Source organism: Heloderma suspectum, chromosome 16, assembly GCF_057233095.1.
Source record: "Heloderma suspectum isolate Gila_16-S chromosome 16, 16-S_ref, whole genome shotgun sequence".
Classification (NCBI taxonomy): domain Eukaryota; kingdom Metazoa; phylum Chordata; class Lepidosauria; order Squamata; family Helodermatidae; genus Heloderma; species Heloderma suspectum.
The window spans coordinates 15,638,018-15,660,065 of NC_139473.1; the positions used below are offsets into that span (position 1 = coordinate 15,638,018).

Below are 22,048 nucleotides of genomic sequence, written 5' to 3' on the forward strand. Positions count from 1 at the left end.
ATGCTCTGCCAGTGGGCTTCATTTCAACCCCATTTCAGGCCCCTGGGGGCCTTGGAGCGTTTGATACTCCAGTCCATTTTCTGTAACTGACTACGGACAAGAGCTACACGTCACAGACCTAACGGTGAATCGGGAGTTATTTTAAGCATGTCCTTGCCAGCAGCCGCCACAAAGCATAGCACAAAACTCCTCTGAGTTTATCCCTGCAGTTTGGAGGTTGGGACAAGAGCTGCGGATATGGTAGTAAGGTAACTTGGGGGGGGAAATGTTTTTTTGTTGTTTATTCGGTCAGTCGCTTCCGACTCTTCGTGACTGCATGGACCAGCCCACGCCAGAGCTTCCTGTCGGCCGTCGCCACCCCCAGCTCCCCCAAGGCCGAGTCCGTCACCTCCAGAATGTCATCCATCCACCTTGCCCTTGGTCGGCCCCTCTTCCTTTTGCCTTCCACTTTCCCTAGCATCAGCATCTTCTCCAGGGTATCCCGTCTTCTCATTACGTGGCCAAAGTACTTCAGTTTTGCCTTTAATATCCTTCCCTCAAGTGAGCAGTCTGGCTTGATTTCCTGGAGGATGGGCTGGTTTGATCGCCGTTTCCCTCTTCTTGAACCTCCTGTGCCGTCTCCAGTGCCTCGTTGTGCTTCGTCTTTTTACATAAAGAAAGAAAGATTTCCGGAGCCGTTTGGAAGAAGTGAGGCAGGGTCACTAAGGTTGCAATCCTATACACACTTACCTAGAAATAAGTCCCACTAAACTCAATAGGGCTTCCCGGGACAGGCAGCTTGGGCCTTCCAGATGTTTTTGGACTACAGTTCCCATCATCCATCACCATTGGCTATGTTGGCTAGTGCTGATGGGAGCTGTAGGCCAACACATCTGGAGAACCACAAGTTTCCCGCCCCTGTAATCGAAGTAGAGAATATACAGGTGCTGTTGCGCTCATGTCCTGCTTGTGGGTTCCTGGTCAAAGGCTGGTTGGCCCCTGTGTGAACAGAATGCTGGACTAGATGGACCCTGGATCTGATCCAGCACAGCTCCTCTTCTTCTTCTTCTATTTATTTATATCCCACCTTTTTCAAAATACTGGGACTCAAGGTGGCTTTACATCTTCTGATTGTACATCTTACTGATTGCCCTGTAAGGCTGAAATCCTATACACATTTACGTGGGGGCAGGTCCCACTGAATGCAATAGGACTTTGCTCTGAATAAAAATGCATAGACTGCACTGTTCATGGGCCGTATTTCCAGGTCAACACGCATCTGATAGGAGCTTGCAGGGACTTTGTCGCTTTCAGGGGGGCTGTTGTTGTTTTGGCACGTTGTAGTCCTGTGTACATCACTTAGCACACTGTCAAATTTATTCATTTGTTTGTTTATTACATTTTTATACTGCACAATAGCCTAAACTCTCTTGGCAGTTCATAGCAATTAAAACCATAAAATACAAGATGATAAAATACCGGTGATAAAATACGGTATAACATTTAAAGTTTAAAACTGCAATATAAAAGTTAAAATAATAACCAAACCGAAGCTGGCCGCAGTGCAAAAATTTAAAATACAATGCCAGATATAAAATTCAAAAATTTGAAATACAATGCCAGATATAAAATTTTTAAAATTTTTAAATTTAAAATACAATGCCGGATATAAAATTCAAAAATTTAAAATACAATGCCAGATATAAAAATTTAAAAATTAAAATACAATACCAGATATAAAATTTAAAAATTTAAAATACAATGCCAGATATAAAGTTTAACACTTTAAAATACAATGCCAGATAGAAATTTTTTAAAATTTAAAACTTTAAAATACAATGCCAGATATAACATTTTTAAAATTTAAAAATTTAAAATGCAATACCAGATATAAAAATTTAAAAATTAAAATACAATGCCAGATACAAAATTTAAAAATTTAAAATACAATGCCAGATATAAAGTTTAAAACTTTAAAATAGAATGCCAGATAGAAATTTTTTTAAATTTAAAACTTTAAAATACAATGCCAGATATAAAATTAAAAAATTTAAAACTTTAAAATACAATGCCAGATATAAAATTAAAAAATTTAAAACTTTAAAATACAATGCCAGATATAAAATTAAAAAATTTAAAACTTTAAAATACAATGCCAGATATAAAATTAAAAAATTTAAAACTTTAAAATACAATGCCAGATATAAAATTAAAAAATTTAAAACTTTAAAATACAATGCCAGAGAGAAATTTTTTTAAATTTAAAACTTTAAAATACAATGCCAGATATAAAGTTTAACACTTTAAAATACAATGCCAGATATAAAGTTTAAAAATTAAAAATACAATGCCAGATGTAAAACAAACTGAAAAGCTAAAAAATGCCTGGGAGAATACACGTGCTCCTCACCCAGCCCGCATGAGAGAGGAAATGCCCGGGAGAGCTTCACCCGTTGGATTGCTGCCTGCCCCAGCAGCTCAAAGCCGCCGCAGCCGGGCCTCCCCTTATTGGCGGCGCGAGACCACGCCGTCCCCGCCCAAGCGCGGGCAGGGGCGTCGGCGCCAACGCCGCGCAGGCGCCACCCCGGAGGCCCGCCCGGCCCCTCCTCCCGCGCCCACAGCCAAGATGGCGCCGGGCCGCTCCCTGGCGCGGCGGGGGCGGGGCCGGCGGGACTTTCGGCGGGAGGCGGCCATGGCGGCGGAGCGGGCCGGGCCTGCGGAGGCCCCGCGAGGGGAGAAGCGAGGCGGGAGCGCCGCCGCCGGCGGCAGCAGCGGCGGCGGCCGCTATGAGTTGCCCTGGTGAGGAGCCGCGGGTTGTGAAAGCCCCGGTGAAGAGGTGCTGAGGGGCGGGGGGGTGGATATCGGGCAGTGCCGCCATAGGGGGCAAGTCTGGCTGGGGGTGTTGCTGGGGGGCATAAGATGGCTGGGGGCCTTGCTTTGGGGGGCATTGCTTTGGGGGTATAGGACTGGCTGGGGGGGCATGGCTGGTTGGGGGGGGAATGGCTGGCTGGGGGGTAAGAGTGGCTGGGGGGCATAAGATGGCTGGGGGCGTTGCTTTGGCGGGCATTGCTTTGGGGGTATAGGACTGGCTGGGGGGGCATGGCTGGCTGGGGGGTAAGAGTGGCTGAGGGGCATAAGATGGCTGGGGGCCTTGCTTTGGGGGGCATAAGATGGCTGGGGGCCTTGCTTTGGGGGGCATTGCTTTGGGGGTATAGGACTGGCTGGGGGGGCATGGCTGGCTGGGGGGTAAGAGTGGCTGAGGGGCATAAGATGGCTGGGGGCCTTGCTTTGGGGGGCATTGCTTTGGGGGTATAGGACTGGCTGGGGGGGCATGGCTGGCTGGGGGGTAAGAGTGGCTGAGGGGCATAAGATGGCTGGGGGCCTTGCTTTGGGGGGCATTGCTTTGGGGGTATAGGACTGGCTGGGGGGGCATGGCTGGCTGGGGGGGCATGGCTGGCTGGGGGGTAAGAGTGGCTGAGGGGCATAAGATGGCTGGGGGCGTTGCTTTGGCGGGCATAAGATGGCTGGGGGCCTTGCTTTGGCGGGCATTGCTTTGGGGGTATAGGACTGGCTGGGGGGGCATGGCTGGCTGGGGGGGGAATGGCTGGCTGGGGGGTAAGAGTGGCTGGGGGGCATAAGATGGCTGGGGGCGTTGCTTTGGCGGGCATAAGATGGCTGGGGGCCTTGCTTTGGGGGGCATAAGATGGCTGGGGGCCTTGCTTTGGGGGGCATTGCTTTGGGGGGCATTGCTTTGGGGGTATAGGACTGGCTGGGGGGGCATGGCTGGCTGGGGGGTAAGAGTGGCTGAGGGGCATAAGATGGCTGAGGGGCATAAGATGGCTGGGGGCCTTGCTTTGGGGGGCATTGCTTTGGGGGTATAGGACTGGCTGGGGGGGCATGGCTGGCTGGGGGGTAAGAGTGGCTGGGGGGTAAGAGTGGCTGGGGGGTAAGAGTGGCTGAGGGGCATAAGATGGCTGGGGGCCTTGCTTTGGGGGGCCTTGCTTTGGGGGGCCTTGCTTTGGGGGTATAGGACTGGCTGGGGGGGCATGGCTGGCTGGGGGGTAAGAGTGGCTGAGGGGCATAAGATGGCTGGGGGCGTTGCTTTGGCGGGCATAAGATGGCTGGGGGCCTTGCTTTGGCGGGCCTTGCTTTGGGGGTATAGGACTGGCTGGGGGGGCATGGCTGGCTGGGGGGGGAATGGCTGGCTGGGGGGTAAGAGTGGCTGGGGGGCATAAGATGGCGGGGGGCGTTGCTTTGCCGGGCATAAGATGGCGGGGGGCGTTGCTTTGCCGGGCATAAGATGGCTGGGCGCCTTGCTTTGGGGGGCCTTGCTTTGGGGGGCCTTGCTTTGGGGGTATAGGACTGGCTGGGGGGGCATGGCTGGCTGGGGGGGCATGGCTGGCTGGGGGGGCATGGCTGGCTGGGGGGGCATGGCTGGCTGGGGGGTAAGAGTGGCTGAGGGGCATAAGATGGCTGGGGGCCTTGCTTTGGCGGGCCTTGCTTTGGCGGGCCTTGCTTTGGGGGTATAGGACTGGCTGGGGGGTAAGAGTGGCTGGGGGGTAAGAGTGGCTGGGGGCGTTGCTTTGGGGGGCATAAGATGGCTGGGGGCCTTGCTTTGGGGGGCATAAGATGGCTGGGGGCCTTGCTTTGGGGGGCATTGCTTTGGGGGTATAGGACTGGCTGGGGGGGCATGGCTGGCTGGCTGGCTGGCTGGCTGGGGGGGGCATGGCTGGCTGGGGGGGGCATGGCTGGCTGGGGGGCATGGCTGGCTGGGGGGCATAAGGTGGCTGGGGGGCATAAGGTGGCTGGGGGGCATAAGGTGGCTGGGGGGCATAAGGTGGCTGGGGGGCATAAGGTGGCTGGGGGGCATAAGGTGGCTGGGGGGCATAAGGTGGCTGGGGGGCATAAGGTGGCTGGGGGCCTTGCTTTGGGGGGCATAAGATGGCTGGGGGCGTTGCTTTGGGGGGCGTTGCTTTGGGGGGCGTTGCTTTGGGGGGCGTTGCTTTGGGGGTATAGGACTGGCTGGGGGGGCATGGCTGGCTGGCTGGCTGGCTGGCTGGGGGGTAAGAGTGGCTGAGGGGCATAAGATGGCTGGGGGCGTTGCTTTGGGGGGCATAAGATGGCTGGGGGCGTTGCTTTGGGGGGCATAAGATGGCTGGGGGCGTTGCTTTGGGGGGCATAAGATGGCTGGGGGCGTTGCTTTGGGGGGCATAAGATGGCTGGGGGCGTTGCTTTGGGGGGCATAAGATGGCTGGGGGCCTTGCTTTGGGGGGCATTGCTTTGGGGGTATAGGATTGGCTGGGGGGGCATGGCTGGCTGGCTGGCTGGCTGGCTGGGGGGGGCATGGCTGGCTGGCTGGGGGGGGCATGGCTGGCTGGCTGGGGGGGGCATGGCTGGCTGGCTGGGGGGGGCATGGCTGGCTGGCTGGGGGGGGTAAGAGTGGCTGGGGGGGGTAAGAGTGGCTGGGGGGGGTAAGAGTGGCTGGGGGGGGTAAGAGTGGCTGGGGGGGGTAAGAGTGGCTGGGGGGGGTAAGAGTGGCTGGGGGGGGTAAGAGTGGCTGGGGGGGGTAAGAGTGGCTGGGGGGGGTAAGAGTGGCTGGGGGGGGTAAGAGTGGCTGGGGGGGGTAAGAGTGGCTGGGGGGGGTAAGAGTGGCTGGGGGGGGTAAGAGTGGCTGGGGGGGGTAAGAGTGGCTGGGGGGGGTAAGAGTGGCTGGGGGGGGTAAGAGTGGCTGGGGGGGGTAAGAGTGGCTGGGGGGGGTAAGAGTGGCTGGGGGGGGTAAGAGTGGCTGGGGGGGGTAAGAGTGGCTGGGGGGGGTAAGAGTGGCTGGGGGGGGTAAGAGTGGCTGGGGGGGGTAAGAGTGGCTGGGGGGGGTAAGAGTGGCTGGGGGGGGTAAGAGTGGCTGGGGGGGGTAAGAGTGGCTGGGGGGGGTAAGAGTGGCTGGGGGGGGTAAGAGTGGCTGGGGGGGGTAAGAGTGGCTGGGGGGGGTAAGAGTGGCTGGGGGGGGTAAGAGTGGCTGGGGGGGGTAAGAGTGGCTGGGGGGGGTAAGAGTGGCTGGGGGGGGTAAGAGTGGCTGGGGGGGGTAAGAGTGGCTGGGGGGGGTAAGAGTGGCTGGGGGGGGTAAGAGTGGCTGGGGGGGGTAAGAGTGGCTGGGGGGGGTAAGAGTGGCTGGGGGGGGTAAGAGTGGCTGGGGGGGGTAAGAGTGGCTGGGGGGGGTAAGAGTGGCTGGGGGGGGTAAGAGTGGCTGGGGGGGGTAAGAGTGGCTGGGGGGGGTAAGAGTGGCTGGGGGGGGTAAGAGTGGCTGGGGGGGGTAAGAGTGGCTGGGGGGGGTAAGAGTGGCTGGGGGGGGTAAGAGTGGCTGGGGGGGGTAAGAGTGGCTGGGGGGGGTAAGAGTGGCTGGGGGGGGTAAGAGTGGCTGGGGGGGGTAAGAGTGGCTGGGGGGGGTAAGAGTGGCTGGGGGGGGTAAGAGTGGCTGGGGGGGGTAAGAGTGGCTGGGGGGGGTAAGAGTGGCTGGGGGCGTTGCTTTGGGGGGCATAAGATGGCTGGGGGCGTTGCTTTGGGGGGCATAAGATGGCTGGGGGCGTTGCTTTGGGGGGCATAAGACTTGCAGGGGGTATAGGACTGGCGGGGGGCATTGCTTTGGGGGGGTATAGGACTGGCGGGGGGATATAGGACTGGCAGGAGGGGTGTTGCTTTGGGGGGGTGTAAGACTGGCTGGAGAGACATTGCTTGGGGGCGTTGGATCATGGGAAAGCTGGTTGCGGGGGCATTGCTTTAGAAAGACATATGCCAATAGCTGTAGAGGACTAGTGTAAGTAACCCGTTGAAAGGTGAGGTCTGAGGGTGGCATCTGATGATTTGTGGGAATCCAGCATTCCTTGGAGGATGAGACAGATGGAGGGTATGTGTATCTGTGTGTTCACAAAGCTCTATTAAAAATGGAGTGGGGGTCGGGTAGCAGGGAGCTGTTTGCATGATCTCATATGGGGCGGGGGGAGATGTGCATTTAGCCACCGTCAGGTTATGACATTAGTGTTCTGCACCAGCTCACTGTAACTTCTTGGAACTGCTTTCTCATGTGATATTTCTCCTGCTTAGAAATCACCTCTTTGTGAAGGGAAAAAAACCCTACACCATTGCTTGTGAGATGCAGTAGACATGGTTCATTATGTAGCACATTCATAAAATTGACCAAAATCATTGCATCCATTAACCACTCCTCGCTTTCCACGCAAGCAATGCCTTGTTCTTAATTCATACAAATTTTTCCTCTAAGAAATCTTCTACAAATGGGGCCTTCAAATCTGCTCTTTCCTTTCCTCTGTTGGATTTGTTTTCTCCCAATCTTAGTACAGGGGAGAGGCTTAACATCTCTTGTCATTTTTTGACACAGGGTAGAAAAATACAGGCCTGTGAAGCTGTCAGAAATCGTTGGGAATGAAGATACTGTTAGCAGATTGGAGGTATGGAGATGGCTGCATTTTAAGAAAGATGCCATTTCTAGTTACTCTGTTTTTAGAAGAGTGCTTATTTAGGAATGCAATTTAAATCACCCTTGTAAATAACCTCCCAGAAGTTACTAGTCTGCACATTTTCTTACTAGCTTGCCGGGGTCTGTCAGAGGAGGGATGGGGAGCTCGCCAGGAATCCTTTTGCAGTTTGTCTATGGCTACCAAACCAAAATACAAGGCTGATTTAAGTCTGTGCATACTACACTGTGGCTCAGTTCAGACAATGTTTCCAAACCCAGTTTAAGGAACAGATGTAGATCTTTAATGGCCCTAAACAACTTTGGTTCCAGGTACCTAAAAATAATTTTGTTGTTGTTCAGTCGTTAAGTCGTGTCCGACTCTTCGTGACCCCATGGATCATAGCACGCCAGGCCTTCCTGTCCTCCACTCTCTCCCGGAGTGTGCTCAATATATGCTCCCATATCAGTCTTGGTGGATGTTAAGGTTATCTGCTGATAAGAACATCAGAAGAGCCCTGCTGGATCAGACCAAGGGTCCATGTAGTCCAGCATTCTGTTCACACAGGGGCCAACAGCTGTTGATGGGAAACCTACAAACAGGACATGAGCACAACAGCACCCTCCCACCCATGTTCCCCAGCAACTGGTGTACATAGGCTTACTGCCTCTTAAACTACAGGCAGCATAGAGCCATCAGAACTAGTAGCCATTGCATCAGGACTAGTGATGCTTTTCTTCATGTCCCCTTACCATCAGAGGTGAGGTGGAAGGTGAAAAGGGGGAGGCTGTTTTCAGCTGTGGGCCCCACCTATGAAGACCCCTCCCGAAGGAGGTCTGCCTGGCATCTCCTTCATTAACCTTTTTGTGCCAGACAGAAACTTTACTAGGGGGCTGCAGTGGGTAGGGGGAACCATTCTGCCAATGGTGTCCATTCCATTAGCAGGTGGTTACCATTGATTACAACCCCAAGATACTTAAAATTTCAGTTTGTTTCTAATATATTCTGTTTTTATACTGATGTTTATGTTGTGCGGTGTATATATGTCCTAAGTAAACTAAAGAAATCATGGTGTATATATGTCCTAAGTAAACTAAAGAAAGATGTCAACCACAGTTGACATCCCAAGCCATGGTATGAGCTTCCAAACCGTGAGGCAAGCTTGCTTCAAACTCTTTGTCCACTTCCATTTTCCGCTTTCACATCTCTGTGGCGCAGCAGCCTCCAGAGGCAAAGCAGTAGCTATAATTATGTTTTGTCCTTTCAGACGTTGTGCAAAAACATAGTTGGCACAAACCATGCTTTTGCAAGCCCACTTCAAACCCTCATTTCTGACTGCTGTTTGCTAGCCAGTTGCAAATGTCTAAATGTAGTTAAGGGCGCAATCTTATGCACACTTAGACAGAAACAAGTCCTACAACTCCCAGCATTCCCCAGCTGGCTATGCTGGCTGGGGAATGCTGGGAGTTGTAGGACTTTTTTTTGTCTAAACGTGCATTGGATTGCTTCCCAAGTGTCTTTAACAAGGGAGCTGCCGAGCCCATCTGATCCTAAGCAGTGCTTAATGTTAAAATGTATTTAAATTATTGTTAAAGGCACTCATGGTTGCCCTTGAGCTGTATGCACTCAGCAAAAGGTTCGCTAAGGTTACATTCCAGGAAGCAGCATGCTGCTAAGCAGGGACTACTACAGTTCCCTGGCCCTTGTCTGTCAATCTTTGCCAAATGTGGTGCATTGAAACTGGAGACACATTTCTATGTGTATGAATAAAGAAAGAAAAGTAGGAAGGTGAAGCGGAGAGGCGAACTAACCTTACTCAAGTAAGACATAAAAAGCTGCCTTATACCATTGATCCATTCAGGTCTGCATTGTCTACGCTTACTGGCAATGGCTCTCCAGGGTTTCAGACAGGAGACTTTTCCAGACCTACGTGGAGGTGCAAGGGATTGAATCTAGGGCCTCCTACATGCAAAGCATGTTCTGCAGCACTGAGCTATGGCTGTTGCCCAAGTTAAAGCCTGTAACACTCGGTTGCAGTAGGCTGGCTCAGTTTGGAGGATTGGCAGTGCTTTGCGGGCCCAGTAGAAATGTACGAAGGAATTATAAATAAGCCTTAAAGCCGATGGTGCATGAAAAATGTGATGAATTATGGCAAACGAGAGAGGGCCTTCTTGGTGGTGGCCCCCCAATTGTGCCGATGAGGCCCGCTTGGCACCAACGTTGTTATCCTTTCGGTGCCAGGTGAAAACTTTTTTCCCAGGCATTTGGCAGCTGTGATGGGTTTTAATTGATCCTGGATTTGTTTTTTATGGTTTGGCTGATTGCTCAAATTTATTTTTAGATATATGTTGTCTCCATGTATGCTGTCTGTGTGTTTTTTATGGTTTTAAATTTTGCATATTGTGTTTTTAATGTTTTTCACCTTTGTAAACCACCCAGAGAGGTTCGGCTATGGGGCAGTATAGAAAGGTAATAAATAATAATAATTAAAAAAAGGTGCATAAATGTAGGTAGGTTTAATGTAGGTGGCAACAATGCCATGTGCCACACCTGTGGTGAATTAAGCAGCAAAACAGGGCCTAGTGATGGTATTAAAAGAAGTTAGCGTGCACACAGGCTCTCCCTTTCCATCCCCACACATTGGCCCACAGGAGACCCATGTGGCAGCAACAAGGTCTTGAAGGAAACAAGAAACACCAGTGAGTGTGAAGTGGTAGTGGCTGGCTTGGAGAAGTGATGGCTGTAGCCTTGTATTTAAGCACTAGCCTGGTAACCATAGGTGATAAGGTATTTCAGGCAGGCAAGTACATGGAATTCCATTTCCCTCCTCTGTTCCCAGTATAGAAAGCCAGTGGGCTGCTAGACAGGGGAAATCTTTCTCTATGCCCAGCACAGAAATCAGTGGGCTCCTGCAGTAGGGACAGAGCTCTCCATCCCTCCCCTGGCAGCCTCTGTTAAGCTAGTAAACTCTTTTGCAGGCTAGTAACTTCTCTGAGCTTATTTACAAAGACTGGGTATGTGGGATTATTAGGGAGGGAAAGAAGAAGTGACAGAAGATGGTACTTTAGTGAATCGCCATAGTCATTTAAAAATTATGTTGAGGAGGCGGTCTTGTTAAGCTTAACTCTGCAAGGATTTTAGGTATGCGACCTCTGGTTAGAAGCATGTTTTTCTATTTCTCATAATTTATTTTTATTTATTTAAAGCATTTCTTGGCTGTCTTTCAAAGCAGACACTCTCCCAAGTCAAGTCACAGTAATACAATACATAAAAACAGATAAAATATTAAGAGATAAAACATTAACACAATAAAATAGCAAGAAAAACAACAAAAGCAGACAATAAAACCAGCAATAACAAGCAGTCCTATCAAGAGAAGGCTACGGTAAAATAATACGCTTTCAAACATAACCCTTTTTTTTGTCTCTCTCCTAGGTCTTTGCAAGGGAAGGAAATGTCCCAAATATTATTATTGCAGTGAGTATTGATAAGATTAGTAGAATATCATCTTGTGGACCCTTCTGTTTGAAAATCTTATTTCACCGTTGAGCAGGACCTAAAAATTGGTCACTGGCAGGTATGACAGGGTCCTGTGAAGATGGTATTAGTGCTAGAACTATTTTATTTTACAGCATATTTTTGAAATTAAATCATGTATTTTTTTTAATTATCCAGCCTTATAATTCTGAGAATTTTCAAGGTAGCTTACAACCAATTGTGACTTTACAGATGGGGCTCTGAGCATCCAAGAGGGGGGCATCTCTGAACCAGCAAATACCAAAATACTCATGTGGGCTAATTGGACCTAACATCCTATTCTCATCTCTGAAGGAGTCTGTGCTCATACCAGACTGCCCCCACACTCAGATGACCTGCCCCCACACTCAGATGACCTTCCCCCACACTCAGATGACCTTCCCCCACACTCAGATGACCTTCCCCCACACTCAGATGACCTTCCCCACAGCAAATCATCTGCTGACGATCTTTTTCTGTGCCTTCCCTGTTGAAGGAAAGGCGGGTGATACCAACATTACTATCCTTTTTCAGTGCCAGGTGAAAAGGTTTTTATTTGCTTTGGCATTCTAAGCATCTGGATGGTTTCTGTGCTCTGCTGACAGTTCCTTATTAGTTGGTTTATTTTATTCTTGTCTATTGTATATTAATTTTATGAGTCTCCCTGGAATCAAATTTTTGTTGAACAATATAAAAATGTTTTAAATAATATATCGGAATTCCTAGAGGCCAGGTTGTTCCTAACTTGGTGTGTCTGTGAATTCACTGGAATTCACTTAGCAATCTTTTTTTGCATTTTAAGGGTCCACCAGGAACTGGTAAAACCACCAGCATCCTCTGTTTGGCTCGTGCACTTCTGGGTCCTGCAGTGAAGGATGCTGTTCTGGAGCTGAACGCATCAAACGACAGGTGAGTCAAAGGGCTGCGGTGAGAATGGGTTATGTCCGTCTAGCCATACCATGAAGCGACTGAAAGCTTTTGTGATTCCAAAGGAAGCGTTTTGCTTATACCCTCAACTACCATCTGTGTCCCTTTGTGTGTGTTTTTAATGAGCTTTCTAGAGTGGACGCTGTGTGTTTATTTATGTAATTGTGATTTATTTTACCTCCTGCCCCTTATCCTTGCTGCTTCCTCAAAGTCTTTTCGGATTTCTAAGCAAAGCCTGCAGCAGGTTTTTGGACCCACCTCCACCTCCACCTGATAAGGTCGTAACATCCTTAGTTTCAAGGCAAGCCTGAGATTTTTCAGGCACTGAAATTCTGCCCAGTGCCGTGGGCTTCATGTATCTAGAACGTTATTACAGGGAAGCTGCAGAGCCGAATGGTTGGGTAACTCTGAAGTTGACCCTTCCTGACCTTTTTTGGAGTTACAGCTTTTCTCCACGTGGAAAAGCAAAACATAATTGCATCTGGAAGGATGGGAGGAGCAGGGAAAACTCAGTTCCCAGCTTCAGGTGGAACTACTTCACATCCTGTGTGTGTGTGTGTGTGTGTTTAAAAGCACGCTTTCCCCCATAAACCCTGATATCCATGCCTAGCACTGAAATTTTTGAACATTCTGCTTTCAGAGGCATCGACATTGTGAGGAACAAAATCAAGATGTTCGCTCAACAGAAGGTCACTCTTCCGAAAGGCCGGCATAAAATTATAATCTTGGATGAAGCAGACAGGTGTGTGGATCTGTCTTCTATAACCCCACGCACTCCATTTGACCCACTTCGCTTAATTCCTCATGAGTTTTAAGCGCTGGCTTCCTGTCAGATTCATGAGAAAGATAAATATAACTTAACATGTGGCACTGAAATAATTGAGAGGCCAGTGCCTCCCACCACTCCTCCCCTTCTTGCAGGGTTGTGTTCCCTGTCACCGTGATGATGGAACTGCTCCGTGCCAACTCGCTCCTGGTTGAAGCACTGTGAGGGAGGAAAGCTGTTACCCCAGCAATGGAAGCGCTACATTCCACTCCCCTCCACAGCGGCGAGGGGGACAGCTGCTTATCGTCCAGGCAATTGAGTCACCACCTCTTGCTTGCCCACCCTTGGGCTCTACGTGTCACGTACTTACCCTTTGGGTGATCGAGCTGGCTCCAGCTTGCCCTGCTGAGCCTTGTCTAGAGCACAACTCATCCCTGCACAAGGGGCGTCCCAGGAAACTGTGGCAATAAACTGCAGGCTGAAAGGATTAATTGACTTCTACTTACCCCATATCCTGTATATCAGGAGCAGGCAGCTGTGGGGGGATGCTGCTGGCAAATTTGCCAGTGAAATTCAGTGGTGGGGTAGCAGGAAAAGAAGCATCAACATAACCCCCTACTTTAAAAATCAAAAGTTGTAGTTTGCTGCCAAGATTCAGTGGCAAACCACGGTGGCAGCAAAAGAAGGCTATTTTGTCCCCTCAACTTCTCCCCTTTAAAACAGGAAACTATTTTGAAGCCTTTTTCTCCCCGCTGCTGCTGCCAAATTTTGGTAGCTGGTGACTGCATGTTGCAGCTGTGTTAATATATATTAATATTAATAGTGAACAAGTTCCTTATGTAGGCAAAACGGCCCCATCCCTACCTGAGAGGGGAGGTCTTGGCAGGCTTGGTGGAATCCTGGAAGTACAAAAAATATTGAGGGGGGAAAAACTCGTAAGTGGAGGAGGGGAATCCCAAATAGCCCAATAAAGTGAAGATGCTCAGTAGGCACAGAATACTGCCTGACACTTGAGAGCTAAAAATAGAAAACTGAAAGGCGGGGGAATGAGGTATCCTCAAAGAGAGCATGGCTAGTTGGCTGGCTGAGACCCTGACCAGGAACATTCCATACTGCAACACTTTTTGTTACAGGTTCACTTAAGTATACATGCATATGTATACAAAAATACCAAAAAATGTATCATACACAGCCCATACAATACGGTAATGACTGACAAATGGTTTCCTACACATTTAAGTAAGAAAAAGGAATTGGTTCCAGGGGAAAAAGGAATCTTCAAGCCAGGTTGGACAACTGAGTTAAATTTCATTGCTCCAATCTCTCGTGTTGCATTTGGACAATATTTTTTGTCGGGAATTAAATATCTACCTGCAACTCTCAGATAACCACAAAACCCATGCAGGGCACAGTGTTGAATGACTGTAGACATTTGTGGCTTAAATGATCTTATGTTTCCCCAACTAGCATGACAGACGGAGCCCAGCAAGCCCTGAGACGGACAATGGAGATTTATTCCAAAACGACTCGCTTTGCTCTTGCTTGCAATGCATCCGACAAAATCATAGGTGAGAGCTTCTGGCTGCTCGGCCATGGAGAGCGGGGCTCTCGTTGGTTCAGAGCACCTGTTCCGTAATGAGTGTTTTCATTGCTACTATTCAGCTGTCAGAGGAAAGAAAGAAGCGCACGTGTACGAAATGCCAGGCATTCTGCTAGAATGGAGGTGCTCCACAGTTTGTTAGAAAGAACCCTCCAAGGCCCAGTTCTGGACTGGCATAGTATAGTGACCTATCGGCTGCCGTGCATGTAGGAAGATGCAGGAGCCCAAAGAAGGTGCCTTTTATCCAGACTAAATTATGCAGACTTAATTCAGTTGGAGGAAAAATGGAAGAAGTGCCCTAGCTCAGTTGCAGAGCACGCACTTTGCATGCAGGAGGACTCAGGATCTGTCCCCAGCATCTCTGGGTAGGGATGTAAAAGAATCCTGTCTGAAACCCTGCAGGGACGCTGCCAGTTAGTACAGACAGTACAAGCAAGATGGTCTGACCCTGTAAAAGGCAGTTTTCTGTTGTCTCCAAAAACCTGGGATCTTTTCTCCCTCTCCTTAGAACCCATCCAGTCTCGCTGTGCAGTTCTCCGCTACACCAAGCTGACGGACGCTCAGATCCTTGCGAGGCTAATGAAAATTGTCGAGAAGGAGAATGTGCAGTATACGGACGATGGGCTGGAAGCCATTATCTTCACGGCCCAGGGGGACATGAGGCAGGTGGGTAGAGAAGCGAAAGCCGCCCTTTATAGAGCCTTCTGCAGCTTTTCTGTTTCATCAGCCCATGAAGTTGGAAACTCCATCCTGTGTTCTGCTGTGTACTATAATTAAGCAGTGTGGCTTTAGTTGTTTCCGAGGCCCCACAGTTGGGTGAAACTGAGCGCTGGCCATAGCTGGAGAGAGCAGATGCTCTGCAGAGGACTTGTGGTCTCCACTGTTGACAGGTAGTGCGACACGGCTGCTGTTTTGCCAAAACCACACAGAGTTTACAAGAAAATAACTGATCTAAAAAATGTGAGACTTGATAATCCACCATCTTCAGTCCCTCTGAATCAGGGGTGCACAGCCTTTTCATTCCTAAGGGCCACATACATTTATTTAAAATGCTTAGGTTTTTATTACATTTCTGTACCACCCAATAGCCAAAGCTCTCTGTGCAGGTTCACAACAATTAAAACCACAAAATGCATCATTAAATACACTATACAATTTAAAAGCATAAAACTACAAGATAAAAGTACAAACCACAATAAATCCTAGCAGCAATGCAGAGATTTAAAATACAATAACAGATTTATAACAGAGCTAAAAGACAAAAATGTCTGGGAAAATAAAAAGGCCGGAAAGAGCACAACACCTGGTGCTGGAAAGAGCACAACATAAGCTCCATGTGAGCCTGTCTGGGAAGCTCATTCCACAACCAGGGTGCCGCAGCAGAAAAGGCAGGAGCCCTCCCAAGGTGGGGTATAACAATAAAAACAGCAAATACCAGCATAAAATAAAACTTGTAATAGACAACTGCAGTCACAACCCAGTCTGCTAAAACATAACCAGGGGAAGGCCAGAGTAAAGTAGTATGTTTTCAGGGCCTTCTTAAAGGCCTGCAATGATGGGGCCTGGAGAAACCCCCGATGGCAACTTATTCCAGAGGTGTGGGGCCACTGCAGAAAAGGCCCTGTCTTGTGCACTCGCCCACCTAACTGCCTTCAAAAGTGAGCGAGGAAGACCTCCCTTTGTGATCTTAAAGTGCAGGAGGGCTCAAACGGGTGAAGGCGCTTCAGATAATTTGGTCCCAACATTTAAGGCTTTAAAGGTCAGAACCAGCATTTTAAACTGAGCTCAGCGACCAGTGCGGCCGGCGCTGCATAGGCCTTGCGCAGTGCTGCTGCTTGCTCATGTGAGTGAGTGAAACATCATATTTCAAGGGAGGACATAAGTTACTATGGTTTGCCAAATTATTCTGGCAAAAGTAATCCCTAACATCGTCCCAAGGAGAAGCTTTGTTGCAGTGTAAGTCTAGGGTGCAAATGGGGGAAAGGGAGAAGCAGAAAGGTGCCATAGCTCAGTGGCGGAACACACATTGTGTATCTCCGGTTAAAAGGTGATGGGAAGGACTTCAGACTGGCAGCAGTTCTCCATATTTTCATTGATTTTCAAAATCACATTTCCAGAGGAAAAAAAGATTGACAGCAATATATTAAGCAGGCAGCTTATATCAACATTTTCTTATATCACCAGAAATGGGTTACTCATCATTATAATATGTTGACTCCCAAAATTGTTTAAACCACTTCCTTTGTTGCTCTAACGTAGCACAAGGCCTCCCTCCCTGACTTGCTCTGATAGTCCAAGTGAATTTATTTAGAACTGAAAAATCCTATAACTTAATGGAATTTCTAATTCTTGGGATTGCATTAGATTCCCATTGCTTTGCATGTACTATTCTGGTAGCAGCAGTCACGATAAAGGAGTGTTTCCTTATCCTTAATTATCAAGTCTGTTAATTTAAAAAAAAATCTTCAGGTCAAGAGGTTACTGGAATTTTATTAGCAGATACTAACACTTGTTGCTGTATCTCTTAGCCTGTCTGCACAGGATCCCAGAGTGGACAATAATCTGGCCTGGTATAGGACATATTCCTATAATGGAGGCACCATAAAGGACATGATTTTCACATGGAAGGCCCCAGGTTCAACCCTGGCATCTCCAGATAGGGATAGGAAAGATCTCTGTCTGAAACCCTGGAGAGCTACTGCCAGTGTTGATAGTACTGAGTTAAACAGATCAGTGGTCTGGATTGGTACGAGGCAGCTTACATGTGTGTGCAAAATTGACTCTCCGATTGATGTCAATTTGATAGGGGTGGACGAAAGTCACCTGTCGTCGAAGCTTGTTCGCGGTGGGGGGGAGGCGCTTCGCTGCTCCCCCCGCGAAGTTCAGGCCGGGGGGGGGAGGCTTCCCGCCTCGCCCGGCCGAAATTCAGGCCGGGGAGGAGGCTTCCCACCTCGCCCGGCCGCGAACTCCAAAGTTTTAAAAAAACACAAAAAACGCCCCCGTGATAGGCTACGTGACGATTAACGTAGCCTATCATGGCTAGATCTGCAAAGTCAGCCGTGATAGGCTACGTAAATCGTCACGTAGCCTATCACGGGTGAGTTAAAAAAAAAAAAAAAGCATGTACGGATAATGGCGGCCCCCATAGGGAGCCGCCATTCGCGTTCCTTATTTGGTTGCTATAGTCTACGTAAATCTTTACGTAGACTACGGCGAAAATAAGGGCAACGCAAATAGCGTTGTCCTTATTTTCGCCATAGTCTACGTAAATCTTTATGTAGACTACAGCAACCAAATAAGGAACGGGAATGGCGGCTCCCTATGGGGGCCGCCATTATCCGTACGCGCTTTTTAAAAATTTTTTAAGTCACCCGTGATAGGCTACGTGACGATTTACGTAGCCTATCACGGCTGACTTTGCAAATCTAGCCGTGATAGGCTAGGTTAATCATCACGTAGCCTATCACGGGGGCGTTTTTTTTTTTTCTTTTTTCTTTCATTGGAACGCCGGCAGGACCCGCTCCCGGGAGGGACATTCGGGAGAGGTAAGTCCCGTCCCCGGGGGGCGGAGGGGGGGCGGAGAATTTCTCCCCAAAACTTGTTCAGGGGGCCGAACACGTTGGCGCTCGGCCCCCCGAAGTTTCGGGGAGAAATTCTCCGCCATCCCTACAATTTGACAGCAGTACCTTCTGGAAACTCTAGGAGAAGCTTCTTGGCAAGTTTGTGAGCTTGTTCTCTGTGGATTCGTGGAATAAAAAGTTACCTGCCATTTGGTTTGCAGTGATTCCATGACGATTAAACCCTGTTCTTTACTAGGCCAATTATAACTGTTCAAGGGAGGAAGTTTTGTATAAAATGTTAATCGGTTGTGATTTGGGCTAACAAGTCAGACCTGCCACAAAATGTTGCAGTGCAGAATACTACTTTTCAGCATGCTCTTCTTCCAGGACACTCAGTTCTGTTCTCTCCCCCGCACCCTCCGGTTTTCTGGTTTTTTGCCCCATCCAACAATCAAACAGCATTCCATGGCTACTGACCATGCTCAGTCCTCAGGGATTTTGCGGGGGGGTATGGGGGAGTTTTCGCCCTTAGGTTTGTATTTATTTATTTATGTGTTTGTTTGTTTGTTTCATTTCTCTACCGCCCAATAGCCGAAGCTCTCCGGGCGGTTCACAAAAATTAAAACCAAACAGCACACAATAAAACAATTTAAAATATATAGAACATTAAAACCACAATATAACAAACAATACAACCACAATAAAACCTAGCAGCAGTGCAGGACTTTAAAATACAGATTTAAAACAGCAAAACTAAAAGTTTAGAAAGCTAAAATGCTAAAATGCCTGGGAAAATAGAAAGGTCTTCACCTGGTGCCGAAAGGAATACAATGTAGGTGCCAGGCGAACCTCTCTAGGGAGCTCGTTCCACAGCCGGGGTGCCACAGCAGAAAAAGTCCTCCTCCTAGTAGCCACCCGCCCCACTTCCTTTGGCAGGGGCTCACGGAGAAGGGCTGCTGACGATGATCTTAAGGTCCGGGCAGGCAAGATTCAAAAAAATCTTTTGAAAGATTATTTTACTCCTCCCAACCTTGGGGTTTTCCCAAGGCTGCTGATACCTCCCTCGTGTGCATGTTGATAGTGCTATTTTGGGTACGTAACGATCTACGTTCAAGGCATGAGTTCACTATTACTATATAGGATACTGACCCAACTTGACAAAATATATATGAAATTAATACATAATACTGTTCTGTCTCTCTGAAGTCTGGAATGTGCTTCTTTCCTCCCCGAAGAAGAGTTCTGCATCACTTGGAAGTTCTCAGGGACCCCAGTTCATCTGTTTTTTTAAATGAAATGTCACCTTGCCCTTTGAACAGGCGCTGAACAATTTGCAGTCCACCCATTCTGGATTTGGATTTGTCAACAGTGAGAACGTGTTCAAGGTTAGTGAAAGCCTTTTTTCCTTCTCTGCCCTGACCAGAAAGCGGCTGCTTTTGTGGTGTGAACGAGCCAACCCTACCAAAATAGCCTTTTCTTCCCAATTACTACCATTAAAGGAATTCTCCTTCTTTGCATTAGCCTCCCTCTGCCTCTGTTCTTCTCGTTTGAAAGAACCCCCAACCATATAAGAAAATGCTGGTGCTGCCACCGCTGCGGAACCCCGTTGTGAGTCTCAAACCTCCACTTGAAGGCCAATGTCTTAGTCTCACTTCCGTGGTTGAACGGGGGAAGCTGCGTTATATCAAGTCAGGCCATTGGTCCATCTAGCTCAGTGTTTTGTGAGGGCAGATGAGACAATGGCTCGTTAATTTGGTAGGTTGAGCGTTGGAATGACGGAATGGGCCTTCCCCTTTCCTCTACAGCATCCCTATTCCACAGAGGGAGGGACTGTTTCGGCATCACTCTCGCTAACACAATGGATGCCAAATTCCCTTTGGTGGACGCATTCCACTTCTCCTGCAAGTTTTTAATTCTGAAATAGTTGCCTTCAGAAGGGGAAACAATGTCATTGTCGTTGTTTTTAAAAAAACGACAAAACATCATGAATTTTCAAGCTGGGAAACAAAAGAGGGTAGAAGTGTTCCAGTTAGATTCCTTGACTTCCCCTCAGGGTGTACCTAGGCCACAAATTTGCATCTGTTTCATACAGCTTTAATTGTTATAGCTTCGTGTCGCCTGCACCAGCAAAGAACCCTTGAACTATATTACTGGAGCTGCGGCGAATTCCCTGTTTAAAGTCCCTTGTCCCCTCTCTCACAGAGCTGCCGTTCTAAGGGAAGAGGGACATGACCGAGAGACCGGTTTTCAGTCTGTGGGGCTGTAGATGGCCCCACGCTCTTTCCACGCCCAGAGGAACCTGTGCCATTCCAAAGCTTGCCCCAATCTGTGCTTTCAAGATGCCGGGTCTGTTTGATAACCAGCACGGTGCTTCTGACCTTTGCCGCAGGTGTGCGACGAACCCCATCCTCTGCTGGTGAAGGAGATGCTCGGGCACTGCGTCAGCGCAGATATCGATGAAGCTTACAAGGTGGGTACCAGGGCGATGCGCGCCTTGTCTCCTTTCTGGCCAGGGTGAAGGTCTGGCTCTACAGATGCATCCCTGTCTGTGCAGCCGCGTCAGAGCATCTGTCAAAAGGGCGATGGGCCTGCGTTGAAACTCCACCTCTGGCTCAGGTAGGCAGCAGCATGGAGGAAGGGCTGGGGCAGGCCAGGTGGCAGGCAGCCTGTCCCTGGTCCACGCTGCAGTGGCAAATGTGCGAGCACTGGAGCTCTGATCAGCTGTGCTACCGATGCCTTTATGAGTGCATCTGGAGAGAGAGTAGAGCAGAGTGCCTGAAGGACCCCCTCTCCCCCCACAAGCCGGCTTCTTGGTTCAGGTATTTGACAGAGGCCCTCTTGTGTGTTCCACAAACACCTGAAGCAGGTTTGGCGCAGACAAAGGGGAGGGCCTCCGTGGAAGATGCCGCGCCTCAACTTCGCAACCTCCTCCTGGGGGGAGCTGTCTCCCCCCCCCCCCCCCCCGGGCTGCATGGCAAAAAAAAAAACCACGCTTCCTCATTAGGAACATTTTTGGAACCATGATGCTGTTTTAATCATCTGTGTGAGATGCACCACACTTCAAGAAGGATGCAGACAAACTGGAGAGGGTTCAGAGGAGGGCAGCGAAGATGATCCGGGGACTGGAAAGAAAGCCTTATGAGGAGAGACTGGAAGAACTGGGCATGTTTAGCCTTGAGGAGACTGAGGGGAGATAGGATAGCGCTGTTCAAGTCCTTGAAAGGTGGTCATAGAGAGGAAGGCCAGGATCTCTTCTTGATCATCCCAGAGTGCAGGACACGGACGAATGGGCTCAAGTGACAGGAAGCCAGATTCCATCTGAACGTCAGGAAAAATGTCCTGACAGAGCAATACGACAATGGAACCAATTACGTAGGGAGGTGGAGGGCTCTCCCACACTGGAGGCATTCAAGATGAATCTGGACAGCCACCTGTCAGGGATGCTCTGATTTGGATTTCTGCATTGAGCAGGGGGTTGGACTCGAGGGTCTTCTAAGCCCCTCCCAACCCTACTATTCTATGACTGATCGTTCTGCAGGATTTTTTTTGGACTGCTATTTAACGGAGGCTGGGTTGTTATGCTGGGTTAATCAAAAGCTTTTATTCTGATACTTGGTTTGGTTCTAATTTTGTTATTGGTGTAGATGTTTCTTCTTGTGATCTGCCTCAGTCTTTTTCTAGGAAAAGTGAGATCAATCTATTTTTAACAAAATAAATAACTCCCGGGCACCTGTGGGTGATATCCAGACCTAATTTGGTCAGCATTATTTGTGAAGAGAATGGCTGAAAACAAAAGTGACAGCAACTGCGTTGAAGCAATCTCTTGCACATGCGAACAGGAATAAGCCGTAATGCTCAGCTGTGGACATGGCTTTCTCAAGGCATTAAAACCACCCTGTTGCCTTTTGGGCTACATGGCAGCGCACAGCAGCGTTCACGGGCACCTCTGTTGCCCAGAGGAAGAGAGTTTCGTTGGGGCCTCACATGGTAACCAGCCTGGTGTGAAGGGAATAAGAGAGGGAAACGGGGGAGGCTTATATACAATCCCAAGTGCCCTCTGAACGTAGTTGGAACCCAACCCCCATCAGCCCAAGCCAGCATGGCTAGCGGTCAGAGCTAATGGGGGTCGTATTCCAGCAACAGTTGGAGGGCCACTGGTTCACAAGGACAAGGGAAGGAGGTTCTACAGATGAGGTGGTACTATAAAATAGTGGGTTCGATGGTGCTCTTTCTA

The 22,048-nt window shown here is 49.1% G+C and overlaps 1 protein-coding gene across 6 annotated transcripts in view; it reads left to right on the forward strand.

Annotated features, from left to right (window-relative positions):
• Nucleotides 1-2,648: 2,648 nt before the first annotated feature.
• RFC2 (replication factor C subunit 2) overlaps nt 2,649-22,048 on the forward strand; it is a 71,360-nt gene continuing 51,960 nt past the window's right edge. For 5 of the 6 annotated variants that reach the window (XM_084822473.1, XM_084822477.1, XM_084822474.1 and 2 more), the window contains exons 1-9: nt 2,649-2,778; nt 7,370-7,439; nt 10,881-10,922; nt 11,764-11,870; nt 12,529-12,630; nt 14,122-14,222; nt 14,763-14,920; nt 19,134-19,199; nt 20,204-20,284. In XM_084822473.1, the coding sequence (XP_084678599.1) occupies nt 2,672-2,778; nt 7,370-7,439; nt 10,881-10,922; nt 11,764-11,870; nt 12,529-12,630; nt 14,122-14,222; nt 14,763-14,920; nt 19,134-19,199; nt 20,204-20,284 (834 nt within the window). In that variant the 5' untranslated portion in view covers nt 2,649-2,671. Of the gene's footprint in view, nt 2,816-7,369; nt 7,440-10,880; nt 10,923-11,763; nt 11,871-12,528; nt 12,631-14,121; nt 14,223-14,762; nt 14,921-19,133; nt 19,200-20,203; nt 20,285-22,048 lie in introns of all 6 variants that reach the window. The other variant, XM_084822475.1, reaches the window with a different exon arrangement.